We start from the raw sequence: 18,054 nt of genomic DNA on the forward strand, positions 1-18,054 counted from the left end.
ACTGATATGGGATGTTATTGACAGGATATATATGGTTGACAGGGAGTTATACAGGGCATATGCCCAGGGTATATGGTAATGTCTATATATACTCATAGTGGAAACAAAAACAACAGCTGGGGGGGTACTGGGCTCCTGGCCGGGGGGTCACTGTTGTGGGCCCTGGGAGAGCAGCGGCAATCCTCCAGGTGCAACGGCAAGAACCAGGAAGGAAGGAGGGCCCAACAGTGGGCTCGTGATACTAATGGTTAGCCTATACACCTGCAATAAGAACAAGGCCTAGAGTAGCATTGTGCCTGGGGGTTTCCTCCTGACAGCCTGCATGTTACTCAAATGTGGCCACTCTCACAGCCAAACTCAGCGTGTAGATGCGATGCATTCCCCCCAGCGTGGGACATGACACCCGGGGATGAGCCTCCCTGGCACCGAGGGATCACTACCACATACCAGCTGAAGAAGCAACTAGAAAATGACCTTGAATTAAAGATTCAATGCGGAACAGCAGAATATACCTGTCTACATATAATGACATGACTTCGGGAAGCTGTTTGACCTAATGTAAGGGGGAAATGGAAAGGAGAAATGAGATTATAAGGCTGTGAGTCTCTAAAAAAGAGTCTGGAGGTTGTCAGAAGGAATACCCCTATGTACAACTGAACAGAGTCTAAGAGACAGATAAGGTAGATACAACCCCAGGTATTGGTTCTTTTGAGGGATAAAGAGACCCACGGGTTCTATGGTCATGGCAGAAGGGGTTCACTGCCATGACAGATAGCCCTTCTTTGGACCTGGTGTTTCTGCGTGATGGAATTGGACTCAGAGGGGATCTCTTTTCACAAGACTTGCATGCTACTTTATTGGAATTGTAGTCGGTGCTGGGTTTAAGATATATGTAGGGGATTCGAATCTCTGGACTGATAATATGACACCCAGGCCCAGAGCCTCAACAGACTTCAGCTCCTACACTTTGATTTATTGGACTTACTCCACTCAGCTAACATGGAGTTGAAGAAGGTCAACCACCACAACATGGAGCCTAGAGTGTCTACAACTGGAAGCGGGAGGAGTGCATTCAGTACCCATATGGAATCTAAGCCCTCACTTGACATAGATGTACAATGGATACAACCAATCCAATGTCCACAGAGAAAATGTGGAATGGGTGTGGGAACGGTAGCCATGGTGGCTGCTGGGTGTGGGGAACGGGAGGAAGAGATGAGATGTGGAGGCGTTTTCGGGACGTGGAGTTGTCCTGGATAGTGCTTCACGGACAATTACGGGACATTATAGATCCCCCCAGGGCCCACTGGATGGAACGTGAGAGAGTCTGGGCTATGATGTGGACCATTGACTATGGGGTGCAGTGATGCTCAGAGATGAACTTACCAGGTGCAATGGATGTGTCATGATGATGGGAGAGAGTGTTGCTGTGGGGGTGTGGGGGGCGGGGGGCGGTGGGGTTGAATGGGACCTCATATTTTTCATAATGTAATTTAAAAAAATAAATAAATAATTAATTAAAAAATAAATAAATAAAGAAGAGGAGCAAGATAGTGAGCTGATGCAACAAGATGACACAATGAGATGAAGCAATGATGACACACAACACAGGGACACAATGAAGACACAGCAAGCAGGAACCAGATGTGGCTCAAGTGATTGGGTACCCCCTCCCACATGGGAGATTCCAGGTTCGGTTCCCAGTGCCACCTAAAAAGAAGCTAAGAAAACAGAAAGCACACAATGAAAGGACACAGAGAACAGACAGCAAGCACAAACAACCGGGGGGGGGGGGAAATAAATAAATAAAATAAATCTTTAAAAAAATAAGTTAAAGGAAAAAAATCAACTTAGGGAAGCCGATGTGGCTCAGTGGTTGAACACTAACTTCCCACACACGAGGTTCCAGTTCAATCCCTGGTCCCAGTACTTCAGAAAAAAAAAAAAGAATCAAATATTTAGGAATCACCTTAACCAACAACACCAAGGACATAAAGGACCTATATTCAGAAAACCACAAAACATTACCAAAAGAAACCAAAGATCTAAATAAATGCAAGAACATTCCATGTTCATGGATTAGAAAATTAAATGTTATAAAGCTGTCAACTCTACCTAAACTGAATTAGAGTTTCAACATAATACCAATAAAGTTCCAACAGCCTTTTTTTGCAGAATTGGAAGAGCCAATTATCAAATTTATTTGAAAAGGTGAAGACCCCAAACAGCCAAAAAATATATATTTAAAAAGAAGAACGACGTTGGAGGACTCTCACTCCCTCACTTTAAAACATATTACTTAGCTATAGTGGTAAAACAGAATGGTACTGGCTGGCATAAAGATAGATTGAACAATGATATCAAATAAAGAGTTCAGAAACAGACTCTCACACAACTATGGTCAAGTGATATTTGACAAGGTTTTCAAACCTACCCAGCAATTCACAACAGTCTCTTCAACAAATGATGCTGGAAGAACTGGATATTCATATCTAAAGGAAAGAAAAGAGGACCCCTATCTCATACCTTTTACAAAAATTAACTAAAATGGATCAAGAACCTAAATATAAAAGCTAGAATCATAAAACTTTTAGATAAAAATGTAGGGAAACATCTTCAAGATCTTGAGGTAAGTGGTGATTTCTTAAACCTTATTCCCAAAGCACAAGCAATGAAAGAAAAAATAAATGGGATCTCAAAATTAAATACTTTGGTACTTCAAATGATTTTGTTAAAGTAGTGAAAAGGCAGCCCACTCAATGGGAGAAAATTTTCAGAAACCACATCCAATAAGGGTTTGATTTCCATATTACATAAAGAGATCACACAGCCCAATGATAAAAAGACAAGTAACTCAATTAAAAAATGGCAAGACTTGGACAGACATTTGTACAAAGAGGAAATACAAATGACCAAAAAGAAGTATGTGAAAAGATGCTCAACATCACTATTAGGAAAACGTAGATGAAAACTACAATGAGAAATCATTTCACACCTTATTGAATAGCCATTATTTTAAAACAAAAAACAAAAAAACAGAAAACTCCAAGCACTGGAGAGGGTGTGGACAAATTGGACCTCTCCTTCACTGTCCTTGGGAATGTAAAATGGTGCAGCCTCTGTGGAATATGATTTGGCAGTTCCTCAGGAAGTTAAATATAGAACTTCCATATGATCTGACAATCCCACTACTAGGAATGCAGTCAGAAGAACAGAAAGCAAGGATGCAAACAAGTACTTGCACACCAACATTCACAGCAGTATTATTCACAATTGCTAAAAGACGGAAACAACCTAAGTGCCTGTCAACCAATGAATGGATAAACAAAATGTAGTGTATACATAAAATGGAATACTATTCAGCTGTAAGAAGAAATGAACTTGAGATGCATATGACAACATGGGTGAACCTTGAGGATATTACGTTGAGTTTAATAAGCCAGACACAAAAGGACAAATATTATATGGTCTCACTGATATGAACTAAATATGAGTAAACTAAAGGAATTAAATGACAGAGTACAGGTTAGTAGGAGACAATGTGGGTTGAGAAGGGGGAGCTCTGCTGAATATATGTAGAATGTTTAATTAGGTTGATTGCAAATATGTGGAAATGGACAGAGTTGATGGTAACACATTATAATAACTAACACTACTGACTTATAAATACGATTGCAGCTGAAAGGGGTAGTCTAGGAAGGTTAATGTTAACTGAAAGACAGCTAGAGGATAATCTAGGAACTGTATAATATAGCGATTTCAGTGTTAGATGAGGACTGTGGATAATAATACAAATATAGGAATGTTCCTCTATACAAGGTGTTAAGAATATGGTGACGCATGGGAAAAATACAACTAATGTAACTTATAAACTATATTTAACAATATTGTAATTTTTTTTAGCAAAGGCAAAGAAGGTACTATAACAATGCTAAAGTTTTAAAAAAAGAATATGGGATTTAGTTTTATGAAATGTGAATATGGTCAAGTTTTTTTCTTTTCATATTCTTCATTAACAAGGAGACTGTGGCCATATCATTTAACCAATCTGTGTTCATTTATTGATCTTTTGGAACACTGGATAAACAAGTGAGTTTGTTTCTAGGATTAAATAAGATAAACATTCCTGGAAAGGATTTTTTAAAGTAATGATTCCACAATTTATTCAGCTGCATTTTGTCCGTTACTTTATTTTTTGAAGTTGAAATAAAGTTTTTCTAAAAAAAAAAACAAAAAACCCACCAACATCTTAAATCTGTGGACTTAAAAAGTATTATTCAATAGTATGCTAAGACTATTGATTGGTTATTTCAATAATAAAATTTATCTAGAACCTCAACTCACACCAAATGACAACCTTAATTATAAAAAGATTTAAAAAATGAAAAAAATTAAATCATACCTGAGAAACAAGAATAAAATAATATCAATGCAACTTTGGGATACTTGTCAAAACATAAAAGCAATGGAAAAATTCTAAGGAACAAAATCAAGTAATCACATAGAATATATAAATCTATTAAAATATGAAAAGGGGAAAACAAATTAAGGAAAATTTAATAAATAAATATATTTAAATATAAATATTTTTTAGGTAGCAACTAAATATTTTGATATATTCATTAAAACACTTGCATCACAAATATTTTATTGATGAAATATTTAGGTCTGTTATTTTTTTTTTAGCAAATTTTTTTATTGTCCTTTTTTTTTTAAAGATACATAGATCACACAAAATGTTACATTAAAAAATATAAGAGGTTCCCATATACCCCACTTCCCATCCCAGGGTCCACAGGATGGAGGAATAAAATATGGATTAGAATGGACTTACTGGTATTCTACTATAGAACTATAGTGACTCTAGCAACAGAAGAAATTGTATCATTGACATTGAGACAGGGGCCATGGGAGTTGCTGAGGGCAGGGAGGGTGAAGAAGAGGTGTGATATGTGGGAATTTGCAGGACTTGGAGTTGTCCTGAATGATACTGCAGGGACAGATGCAGGACATTATATATCCGGCCATAACCCACTGAATGGATTGGGGGAGAGTTTAAACTACAATACAAAATATAATCCATGCAGCATAGCAGTGTTCCAAAATGTATTCACCAAATGCAATGAATGTGCCACACTGTTAAAATATATTTATTTTTTTTAAGTAAACTTTATTTCAATTTCAAAAAATATAACAGATGAAAAGGCAGCTTAACAAATTATAGAAGCAATACTTCGAAATATTCTGTGCAGACATATGTATCCCATTATTCCTAAAGACAAACTCAATTTATATCACCAATGTTCAAAAGGGCACATAAATGAGCACAGATTGGTTAAATGATAAGGCCAAGGTTTCCTTGTTAATAAAGTGAAGGAAAAAAATGATCATATGCGCATCTCATAAAACTAAATCCCATATTTTTTTACCTTTAGTATTGATATCATCTTTGTCTTTGCTACAAAAATATTACAATTTACTGTTAATCACAGTCTATAAGTTACATTAGTTGTATTTTTCCCATGTACTGAAGTCTGGGGAAGTTGGGGGATGATGGATTCTTCCAGGTTCTTGGCATAAAAGTTAAGGACATGCCAATTTAGGTGGGCCAGTAGTTTATTGAGAAATGGAAGAAGAGAACAGAATTATACACCTAAATGTGTAGATGTGGGCTCCTCTAGGCAAAGAGATAATATGTATTTTTAATAAAATATTAATTTTACACTCTATAGCAAAGCAAAACCTCACGAAAAATGAATATGGGTAATATTGCATATAGAAGACTGACTGTCTTTAAAACCAAACAAATGTACCTTAATGTTACAAGATTTAATATCAGGCAAAAAAACAAACCAAAATATGGACAGCAGTGTATAGTATTACATTAATAATCTTCCATTAAGGGTAAAAAAAAAAAAAGAAAGAAAAAAAAAGAAAAAGGAAGTATATTAAGTGAAAGAAACCAGACCAAAAATACTACATATTGTTTGACTCCATCTATACAAAATACAAATACAAATAAATTAGAAAAATGGAAACAAAATAGCAGCTATGCAGGGAAAGAGAGGTGGCTCCATAGATAGAGCAATCGACTACCATATGGAGGGTACAAGATTCGATCCCTAGGGCCTCCTGATCCAAAGGACTGCTGTGCCACTCAGATGCACCCCCATGTACGGGAGCCCCACGCGCAAGGTATGCGCCCCACAAGGAGAGCCGCCCCGTGTGAAGAGAGCGCAGCCCACCCAGAGAGCTGACACAGCAAGATGATGCAACAAAAAAAAAGAAAGTTTCCCAGTGACACCGGATAATGCAAGAGGACATAATGCAAGAGGACATAGAAGAACAAACAGCAAATGGGCACAGAGAGCAGACAATGGGGGGGAAGGAGAGAGACAAATAAAATAAATCTTTAAAAAAAAAAAACAGCAGCTATGTAGGGGAAGCATAGATATCGAGATGTGATTCTTAAGGGGTAGAGATTTTTTTGTCTGTCTGTATATTGTTATTATTGTTGGAATAACGGAAATGCTCTGATAATGACTGAAGTGATGAATATACAACTATACAATTATACCAAATACCACTGCATGTACACTTCGGACAGATTGTACACTTTGGATGGATTGTATATTTTATTAATATGTATCAATAAAATGGATAAAAATATACATATTCTTAATATATAAAAAAGCTCATGCAAATTGATTTTAAAAGTATGAAAAAGGCCAACTAATTTTTGACAAGGGTACCAACTTCATCGAATGGAGAAAGAATAGTCTCTTCAACAACTGGTGCAAGAAAAACTGGATTTCCACATGGAAAGAATGAAGTTGGACCCCTACCTCAAACCATATACAAAAATTAACTCAAAATGGATTAGTGACTGGGAGGTGGATGTGAATCAAGTGTGACTACTCGGGAGATCCTGTGTTCAGTTCCTGGTGCCTCCTAAAAAGAAGACCAGCACACAACAAACAGACACAGCAAATGCAAACAATGAGGGTGTGGGGAGAAATAAAAAATGGATCAGCAACCTAATATAAAAGCTAAACCATAAAACTCTGAGAACAAAACAGGGATAAATATTCATGACCTTGGAAATGGCAGTGGTTTCTTAGAGATGACACCTAAAGCAAAAACAACCAAAGAAAAAATAGATGAGACTTCATCAAAATTTAAAATTTTTGCACATTAAAGGACATTAGAAAGTGAAAAAAACTACAGATGGGAGAATATATTTGGAAATTATATATGTGATAGGGGTTTACTATACAGAATATATATAAAGAGCTCCTACAACCCAATGATAAAGACAAGCCACCCAAATAAAAAATGGGCAAAGGACTTGAATAGATATTTCTCCAAAAGAAATGTATATCATAGTTTGAATGTACCCCAGAAAAACATGTTCTTAAATCTAATCCATTCTTGTAGGTGTAAACCCATTGTAAGTAGGACCTTTGATGAGGCTACTTCAGTTATGGTGTGACCCATTCATTCCAGATGGGACTTAATGCTATTACTGGAGTCGTTTATAAATGGAATGTATACAGAGGGAGAGAGAAAGTTTTTGAAGCAAGAAGCTGAAATCAAGGAAACTCAGAAGAGAAGGGAGAGATCAGCAGACGTCATCATTTGCCTTGCCCTGTGGCAGAGGAGCAAAAGTACACCTTTTCAGGAAAGCATTTTAGCAAGATGTTTCAAGGATCTTCAAAATATTTTACCGGTGGCGGCAGACTCGGCCCAGTGGTTAGGGCGTCCGTCTACCACATGGGAGGTCCGCGGTTCATACCCCGGGCCTCCTTGACCCATGTGGAGCTGGCCCATGTGCAGTGCTGATGTGCGCAAGGAGTGCCATGCCATGCGGGGGTGTCCCCCGCATAGGGGAGCCCATGTGCAAGGAGTGCGCCCTGTAAGGAGAGCCACCCAGTGGGAAAGAATGTGCAGCCTGCCCAGGAATGGCACCGCACACACTGAGAGCTGACACAACAAGATGGCACAACAAAAAGAAACAGATTCCTGTGCCGCTGACAACAACAGAAGCGGACAAAGAAACAAGACGCAGCAAATAGACACAGAGAACAGACAACTGGGGTGGGAGGGAAGGGAGATAAATAAATAAATAAATAAATCTTAAAAAAATTTTTCACTGATAAGTAGATGTGGCTCAAGCGATTGAGCTCCCAACCTACCACATGGGATACACCTGGTTCAGTTCCCAGTGCTTCATAAAGACAAGCAAGACAGCAAGCTGATGGGATGTGCTGGCATGGCGAGCTGATGCAACAAGATGATACAATAAGAGACACAAGGAAGAAAAACATAATGAGAGATACAACAAAGCAGGGAGCAGAGATGGCTCAAGAGAGTAGGCGCCTCCTCCCACATGGGAGGTCCTGGGTTCGGTTCCCAAATGCCTCCTAAAAGGAAGACAAGCACAAAACAGACACAGCAAGTACAAACAACAAGGCAAGGTAGAGAAATAAATCTTAAAAAAAATTTACTTTTTGATCTAATAAACCCATTTCTGAGAATCTATCCTTTAAAAACCCAAATGCAATAAAACAATTAATACACAAAGATGTTCACAAAGTGTTATCTACAACAGTGAAAAACTGGAAACCTCAAATATTCAACCAACAGTGGGGAGATGACAGGATGGGACAAGGACACTAAATAAATAATGGTCTGTGCATACAATGGACTACAATATAAGTAAAAATAATATTTAGGAAGACTTTTTTTTTTTTAGGAGGTACTGGAGACTGAATCCAGGACCCAGTACATGGGAAGCAGGTGCTCAAACCACTGAATTATACCCACTCCCCAGGAAGACTTTTAAATGACTTAGAGAAATACTAGTGCTAGAAAATCCAAGTAAGAAAACAATCTCCCAGTAGAGGAGGGAACTGGATTACTGACAGGCATGTGAATTTGTTATCAATTCAAAACATTTCATAATTTAAAACATGTGGAAAAAAATAGAAAAAACGTGGAAAAAGATCAAAAGAAAATATGCTAAAATGGATTATCTCTGCATGGAATAAACAGGGTTTTTTCTTCCTTTGTACTTAATTATACTTTCCAAAAAGCCTAAAATAAGAGCATTTATTTTCATAATTTGATTTTTTTAAAAAAACTTTCAATGAGAAGGAACTTCTACCTTTTGAGGTACTCTTTTGGTATATCTCTGACTTTCAGAAAGTTCTTCCCTACTACATATGATTGTTTTTTTGTAGCTGACACCCTAATGATCTATAGGCCACCCAGGACAAATATGTTCTCAAGTTTACCCTTCTCCAAGCCAAGAAACCCCAGTTCCTCCCTTCATAAAAGAGATCTGAGAGAAAAAAAGAGACTACCGATTGAACACTTCCAATCTAAGGGCATTTTTGCATACATTTTCTCATTTCATCTTGGCAACCAACAACCCCATTTTAGAAGTTAACCATCTGACCCAAGTTGATCAGGTAACAGCCTTTCAAGTGTTACCCTGGGCCCTGCTTCTGGAGAAGCACCTTTCTAGACACCTCCTCTCCATCTCCTAGAGTTTTTTTTTTTTTCCAAAGCGGGATTACGCTTTGGAGCCAGATCTATGGATGCTGAGACTGAGACCATCTTAAAGCTGAAGCTAAGGATAATCACAAGTGACAGCATGAGATAGACAGGCAGCAGCTGATGGGAGAGGTGAGAGAGGAGAGCATGTGTTTACAAGACAAGATTATCTTTATTCCCATGAGTTTCAACTCCCTCCAGTGGAAGCTTGGAAACTTCATTTTTTTGTAGAAATGGTGGTAGAAAGTTTTTACGAGTACACTCTAGGTTTTCTAGATTTTAAGAGCGGAAAAGGAGAATAGGTTCCTCCCCGGTTCAAAGCCAATTCTCCAGTAGCAGTTACCAAATGAGTTTGCTGTAAGGAATGCATAAACTTCCAAAAGAAACCTACCCGATGCTGAATGGCACCTGTATCTCTTTTGGAAACATGCGATTTGAATGATTTCAGGTCCGTTCTATAGAGCCGTGACGGAAGATATTATATCTAGAAATCACTGCATTTCTGTGAACAACAATGATCTTCTCAGCTATCGGTGCCCTGCGTCCTGACAGACCCAAACGCTCAGACGGTGTTTGCTAATCTGAGGAATGGGATGCTTCCTTTCTGCGGCATCACTGCCTGCCAGGAATGGTTTTCGGGTCTGTTTAAAAGCAAAGAACTCGAGACTTGCTGCAGCGCAACGCAGCCCCCAGGACCACTTCCTGCCTGTTCAAGCCTTCCTGCCTGTCTCAGCCCAAAAGGGTCCAGCCTCCTCCCCAAGCCGGGTAGCTTCCCAGGCCGCCTGCCACAGGGCCCTCGCTCCTCAGTTCCGACGCCCATTCTCGGACCACAAAGCCTCGTCTTCGCACCACGCCCATCCGCAGAGCCGCAAGCCTGGGCAGAGTAACCGCCGAAGTCTTCCGGGCAATCCCAGAACCCACTTTTCTAAAAATAATCCCCTCGGCACCCGTCCCCTAGGAAGCGACTGCCCGGCGGTACCTGCGCCGCAGACCAAGCAGCCGGAGAGGACCAGGAGCAGCCACACTGCCCCACGGCCCCCGGCCCCGCAGCCCCAGCGTCCGGAACCAACTGCCGGTGAGACCGCCACTTTCATGCCTCCCGCCATCATCGCCGCACACCGCCGCCTCCTCACGTGCCTCTCCCTAGCAACTAACCTGAAATAAGCAGGTCCAGCACCCTATCAGCTACAAGGCCCGCCCCCTAGCAACCAATCGGACGCACGGAGCCCTAAGAAAGCTAGCCTTTAATAACCCTATGAATCTCGCGCCTTAGCAACTGATGGGCGAGGGCGGGAGAAGCATCTTTCAGCCTATTAGAAAACGGGTTCTCACAACGCAATGGCTACAGGAAGATCCCACCCCTTAACAACATGCTTCCGTCTCCAGTTTATTTACAACTGGTGCGACTGACGGTAAACTTAACCAATAGGAAATCAGAATGGTCAAAGCCTCCTCGACCCGACTTCCTACTTCCATCAAAAAGGTCTCAAGTTCCACATTTTGGGGTTTTTTGCCACGTTATTTTGTTTTGCTAAGACAACTGAGATCTCTACGCATAAGGTCGTCCTGACGGGACAATTTTTAAAATCAAGATGATTGTGGTTCTCCGAAGTCCTAAATGAATTAAAAGCGAAGTCACAAAAAATTGTTATCAACGTTTTACAGGCATAAACAGCATTAAAAATGTAGACATAGGCACCGACTGCGATGAGTGTGCAGCAATGATGCGGGAGGTTGTTGGTATGGGAGGAGTAGGGTGGGGAGGTGGGGGGTATATGGGAACCTCATGTTTTTTAATAAACCTTTTTGAGATGTATATATCTTCAAAAAAATACAATTTACAAAAGTGATGGGGGTTGGGGGTGGGGAGTGGGTTATATGGTTATACGTTCTTTGTGATCTATTAACTTTGATTTTAAAAAGTGAAAAAAAATAAATCAAGTATAAAAAAAAAAAAATGTAGCCATAGGGATTCTTTTGTGGGGGCTGGAGCAAACTGAATGTGAGGATGAACACAATTATCTCTACTGGAGAAAGCCAAGCAAAGGGACAGGTCCCAAGTCTCAGGGTTACTCGGGCTGGGTGCGGTTCCTACTCAGGTCTACTGTTACCGCAGTCTGAGTTCTTTGTATGGCATTTGGCTGCTTCCCAATAAATGATTTAACCCAGTAAGGGCCTAGCAGAGTTCCTGGCACATTAGGTGTTCCATAAATGCTAAGAGAAACCAAACCCCTCCCTCCCTTTTTTTAGAAGATCTAATGGTAGTGGATAGGAAGAGCAGAGGTGATGGGCTTCGTGAACTGGGGAGAAATCAGGGAAGGGGGTAGCTGCTGGGGATAGTTCAAGGTGTCAAAAGAAGATATTTGAGTCATGGGGAAGAGAAAACTTTCCCTCCCCCGAAAGACAAGACCAGGCCACTCCTGCTGCAAAGGTCATCCATGTCTCATACACACACCCTGGGCTGTCAATATAAACAGTTATAAATCACACTAGTATTATGTATTCTTTATACAATGCAATGAAAATGGCACTTTACCTCTGATTTTCCTCCCCAAAACCCATAGCACTAGTCTAATCATGAGAAAAACATTAAACAAATTCCAGTAGAGGGCCATCCTACAAAACATTTGGTCAGTGCTCTTCAAAACTGTAAAGGTCATCAAAAACAAGAAAGACGAAGAAACTGTCACAGCCAAGAGGGCACCCAAGGATATATGAGAACTAAATGTAATGTATCATGGATGGGATCCTGGAATAGAAAAAGACATAAGGTAAAAACTAAGGAAATCTGAATAAACTATGGACTTTGGTTAATAATAACACATCAGTTCTGGTTCATTAATTTTGGCAAATGTACTATACAAATATAAGAATTACTAAGAGGGTAAAGGGGTATTTGGGAACTCTCTGTACTATTTTCTCCATTTTTTCTGTAGATCTAAAACTATCCTAAAAAATAAAATTTACTTTTAAAAATAGGCTTTGCTTTCTACCAGGCTCCAAATTCTTACTGTTCAGGGCTTGCTCTTTGGTTTCGACTAAAGGCCAGAGCACAGGAATTATTTGGGAACTAATTCCAGAAGATCACTGACCATTAAAATGTGCAAACAAGGTGTACAGTAATGAGACTGCTGATTGTCCACAAACATGTTACAACTTATCATCCAAATGAGTGTTGTCACTTCAAGTGCTTTAGGCTTGTTTTACTAATGCAGGCACTGCTTACAATAAGTTGAAAATCATCTTCAGAGTCTACAGGGCACATTGCCCTTACAATTCCTTATCTGCCAGTGGATCTGGTTTATGCAAATAGCCAAAGGTAACTCAAGCTAGGACTGATAAATGCAGTGGGGTGGTCAATCTGAACAATAAATGTGTTTCAGAATTGAGACTTTTTAATTTTAGAAAAGTAATATGGTCCATATATTCTAAATATGGCAACAGTCCCAGTGGGGTTGGGATAGCAACCAATATTCAATCACATTAATATTTCTGCAGTGACACATATATTAATATCCATTCCAAGTAGAATAAATGAAAACTATAAATAATCTCATGTAAGTGTAGGTCAGGTTTTGCCACAAAATAAATTCAGATAAGATTTTATTGCCAAATGAGTTATGAAAAAATTTTGGTTTGCATTACTTTTTGAATTTAGGAATTGTCGGAATAGTTAATGAAGACAATATGTAAGTTTTCAGAAAACACATTCCATCTACTCAATCACTCAAGCCAGATTCCTGGGAGTCACCCTAAACTCCTCTCCCTTTCCACATTACCAATCAATCATGTAGTCCTACAGATTTTACCTTCCTACTTTTGAATCTATCCTCTCCTCTTCAACCCTCCCTCCACCAGCTGGACTCCAGAAGATCTGACCATGTTACCTCTGTGTTACAAAGTCTCTATGGTTCCACAGTATCACCACAGGTCAAAGTCCAGAGCCTTTAGGATGATCAAATTATAAATGCAAAGAAACAACTTCAAAAATACTATTCAAAGTCGGTTACTAATCTGTGATGAAATAATTTGAGAAATTAAGTGTAAGCATTTAGAAACTTTCATAGCAATTTGACTAATTTTGTATCTATTAACTCTAGTAAACTGTTTTTTGCTTCATTTTTCTAACAATTTTTTTTTTCCCCTATAACAAAGTGTTTAACGTCCATTATGTGCAGCCTCTGAATGAAAGGGCTTGGTAAGGACCCACCAGCCACAGTCATTCTGGTGATGGAGCAGCCAGCCCCTCCCCACTTGCCCCATTTTGTGTATTTTTATAAAAGTAGTGGACAACAGTGGATTGGAACTTAATAAAATAAAAACTTTCTTTGCCATACTTTGAGAAGCACCAACCTTTTATAGCTCCCTAGTTCATATATAACCTTTCCCCCTAGCAATAATGCACAACAATTTCTAGTTTCTCAAACATATTCTGTTTCATATTTCTGTGTATTTGCATATTTTGGTCTCTGACTCGATTGTCCCTTCCCTGGAAATCTCCTATTCATACTTCAGAACGATGGGTCAGGGAAATGGATGTAGCTCTGTGGTTGAGTACCCACTTCCCATGTACCAGGTCCTGAGTTCCATCCCTGGTACCTCCTTAAGAAAAAAAAAAAGCCTGGGTTACCTTATCACCTCCTGTGGATGCCTCTCTAAACTGAGTCTCCCCAGGCAGACTAGATTACTTGAGCCCTATACTCTCTCATTGTTTTTACATCTATTGGTTTTTTGTTTTTTTATTTCTCTCCCCTCCCGCCCCCTTGTTGTCTGCTCTCTGTGTCCATTTGCTGTGTGTTCTTCTGTGTCTGCTTGCATTCTTGACAGCAGCACTGGGAATCTGTCTCTTTTTGTTGTGTCATCTTGCTGTGTCAGTTCTCTGCGCCCCATGCGGGGCGCATTCCTTGAGCATGGGCCTTCCCTACGCAGGGGGCACCCCTGCGCAGCACGGCACTCCTTGTGCGCATCAGCACTGCACATGGGCCAGCTTACCACACCAGCCAAGAGGCCCTGGGTTTGAACCCTGGACCTCCCATATGGTAGGCAGACCGCCCTATCCCTTGGGCCAAATCAGTTTCCCTATTATTTACAATCTATGTCCCCTACTCATCTACAACTTCCTTCAAGGTAAAAGTTAGGGTTATCTGTCTCTGAGGGGTGAAGCACCTCCTGGGAGATGTCCACATCGAAGGACAGCACTCCTGAGAGTATAAATTCTGGTGTATTACTGAAAAAGGGAAAAAGAAGAATCGTTAACTTTCTAATTTCTGTTACTATTCAGCCTCTTCCTTCAGCACCTGTATATAAATTCAATTACTGGAATAATGGTCATTTTAGAAGGCCAAGGAGCCAAACTTGGGAGACTCACTGGAAACTTCAAAAAGGGGAGAGATTTAGAAAATGAACTTCTCCACTTAACAGCTTTGCCCAGGTTCAGTCCCACTTGGGGTAAAATCCATGTGGACTGCCCTTTTCAAAGTTCCTCAGGCCTGCAAACACCATCATCAGTTAATTCATTTCAGAGGGTCCCCCAAATACCAGGCCTAGAGCCTGAAGAGGTCTCAGGCTGAGGGTGAAACAAGCAACTCTGAAGGCCACAGAGGTGGGAGGAATTAATTTCTGCCTAGAGGAATGGAGAGGACCCAGAATGCAGAGTTGGGGAAAGTGACATTTGAGCCAGACCTTGCTGGCTGAGTGGGAATTGGCCTGGTGAAAACGTGGGGGGAGTGAGCAGTGCAATCTGCTAGATGAAAATTAACACGTGGCAAAGAAAGAAACTCTAGTTTTCCAATTCCTTACTCCTCTTCCACCCATGTTTCCCGTTTTTTCCCAACCTTTTCCTCTTCATGGAAAATTGGGACGGAGGATACTGTTTCCCTTTGTCAAACCAGCAGAAAATCTTCCTGGAAAAACGTCTGGACAATAAAATAATTTTGAGTATTAATCCTTGATTTAACGGGACATGCCGCTTTTCTGTACATGCCTCACAACACCGAAGGAAAAGGAGGTGCGGGGTGGAGTACGGGGCAGGGCAGGTTAGTCAGGTAGGGAAGTGGTCCGGAATGAGGGGAGACACTGATGAGACCCATGAAGAAAGAGAAGAAAGGAAGATTTCTGCCTCGGCCCCACTCCCTTTTGCCTTGCCCCTCCCATGTCTCTTCTCTATGTTTTCCTACAGCTTTTCACGGTCCCAGTCTCTCTTTGTCTCTGTCTCTGTGTCTCTCCCCTTTCTCAAGGCTGGAAATTCCTTGTTCTCAACGGAAGGGAGGAGGGAGTTGGGGGTGGCAGGAGTGGGAGGGAAGCGAAGAACAGACATCTCGGCAGCTCCGGCTGGCTGCGGGGGCGCTCTGGGCCTTGGCGGGGCCTGACAAGTCAATGGTTTTAACAATATATACCCCTTTTTTTTAATCCACACATTGGGACTCACACAAACCTAGAAACAGAGACAGAGATACACAAGTAGATGTAAAGAAACATAAATACGTAATCTCGGGGTACAAAGACACAAACCAATAATAAAGTCTTAATTTTACTTAGCATTTTACAATTCACAAGGAGTTTGCACATACATTCTCTCATTTGAATCTCATCGCACTACAACCTTGAGGAACAAAAATAAAAACACTCGGGAGTTCAACACACACACACACACACACACACACACACACACACGAGGGCACCTGGATCACTTCCCCTCACCCCCCCCAGGCTGCCGTCGGGAAGTGGGCAGGCCTGGTCCGCCAGGTTTTTCTCCCCACCTCCCTCTCTAGCCCACGACCCGCTCCAGGACCCGGGAGAGGCGACCCCAGGACCGGCTCCTCCCTCGCCCTCTCTCTGAAGCGCGGCCGCTGGCGCCCGGCGCCCAGCACGTTCCCACCGCCTCGCTGCACGCCCCACTCCGCCCTCCTCCCCAGGCCTGCGTCTTCCTCCAGATCCCGGGGCTCAGCGCCGCCCCAGGGGGGCCCCGGGCGGGAGCGAGCGGGGCGCCTGGAGCAGAGGCTGCGTGGGCGGAGGATGTGCGTCACGGGGAGCGGGGGCGGGGGAGGGCGGGGGCACGTGGAAACCTGGGGCCAGCGGCTGGCAGCCCGGGCTCCAAAATAACCGGAGGGGAGCGTGGGGGAGGGGCCGCCCCCGCGAGCCTCAGAGGGGGGTCCAGGAGCGCTGCCGGAGGGAGCCGGTCTAGGCGCGCCCTCCGGTTGCAGAATGGGGCATTGGAAGGAGGGAACTCTGCTCGTTCCTACCCTCAACCTCGGGGTTTGGTGTTTAAAGGGATGAAAAGGGGAATCTACAGAAACCCCCCCTAACAAGTACCCCTCCTCTCCTGCCCCCACCAGAAACGGAAAGGTCCCCTCACCCGGCCGGAATGTAAAACCGGCCCCCGCCCACGCCACCCACGCCCTGCCGGGCCCTGGGCCACTCAGAAGTGCGGAATGGCGGGGCGGGGCTCAGGCTCCCCCGACGAGGGGGAACCTGGTTTCTGGCCTGACTGCTCTCCTGCTGCCACCCGCCTCTCCTCCCCCGGACCCTGGGCCGCTGGGCGGGGCCCTCAGAGCCCCCGCGCGCCCTCCCAGCCGTGGGAGGGGGTGAAATGGGAACCAGATGGGGCTGGGAGAAACTAAGGGGTAGGAGGCAGTGAGCTGAGGAGGGGGCCTGGCTCCTTGCAGGCGCTTCTCGCTCCCGCTTTTCCGCAGGGAGCCCCGTCGGACACTCGGGCCTTGGAGGTTGGGGGTAGGAACGAGCAGAGTTCCCTCTTTTGGGAATGAGACGAGTAGACGGAGGCGGGGGTCCCCCCTTCCCGCCTACCCACGCGCTAACAACCCCCTATGCGTCTCAACAGGCATCTAAGCGGTGGCCTTGAGCGTAACCCGCCCATCCCAGGCCCCCAGACTGCCGCAAGGGCTCGAGGCAGGGCGGGCGAAGGCCTCGGTTTCCGAGGGCAGCCTCCCCAGATTACTCCTTTTGGGGCTGCGGAAGGGCGCCGGAGTCTCGCACAGCCCCACGCTCAGACTCGCCTACGGCAGTCAGGTGCGCGCACACGCAGAGCCGCGCGCCCAGCGTCGCCAACTTTTCCGACTCTGCACATTCGCTGGTACAGCGCCGCGAGGCCGCAGTGTGGGCACCAGGCGGCCGCGCAGTCGTCTCGGCCGTGTGCACGTCCCGGCGCTTCTCTGTCTTTGTGTACCTGTGCTGATTGTGAAACTCCGCTCTCAGCTCCGAGTGGCGGGGGAGAGTAGGAATGTGGCCGGCGGGGAGCTCACGTGGGAACGTGGGCGCGGAGAGGGCCGGCTGCGCATCCGGCGTGGGCGGCACGAGGCGACCTTTCCCCGCCCGCTGGGTCCCCAGGCCCGCCCTCCGCAGCCCGTCTTCGGTCACCTCGGTCCCCAACTCGGCGCCCGGGCTCCGAGTGCCCGCCCCCGCCTTAGTGCTCCGCCACCCCTCCCCCAGTCCCCGCCTCCCTGGGCCTCTCGGCCGCGGCATCTCCGCGGCCCAGAGGCC

The 18,054-nt window shown here is 43.4% G+C and overlaps 1 protein-coding gene across 4 annotated transcripts in view; it reads right to left on the reverse strand.

Annotated features, from left to right (window-relative positions):
- NEMP1 (nuclear envelope integral membrane protein 1) overlaps positions 1–17,987 on the reverse strand; it is a 41,738-nt gene extending 23,751 nt beyond the window's left edge. For 2 of the 4 annotated variants that reach the window (XM_004466158.3, XM_004466157.3), the window contains exon 1: positions 10,538–10,685. In XM_004466158.3, coding sequence (XP_004466215.2) covers positions 10,538–10,667 — 130 coding nt within the window. In that variant the 5' untranslated portion in view covers positions 10,668–10,685. Of the gene's footprint in view, positions 1–9,949; positions 10,295–10,537; positions 10,686–17,740 lie in introns of those variants that run through there. The other 2 variants (XM_071218915.1, XM_012528151.4) reach the window with 2 other exon arrangements.
- Positions 17,988–18,054: the final 67 nt, after the last annotated feature.

The sequence above is a fragment of the Dasypus novemcinctus genome, chromosome 12 (assembly GCF_030445035.2).
Source record: "Dasypus novemcinctus isolate mDasNov1 chromosome 12, mDasNov1.1.hap2, whole genome shotgun sequence".
NCBI classification, from domain to species: Eukaryota; Metazoa; Chordata; class Mammalia; order Cingulata; family Dasypodidae; genus Dasypus; species Dasypus novemcinctus.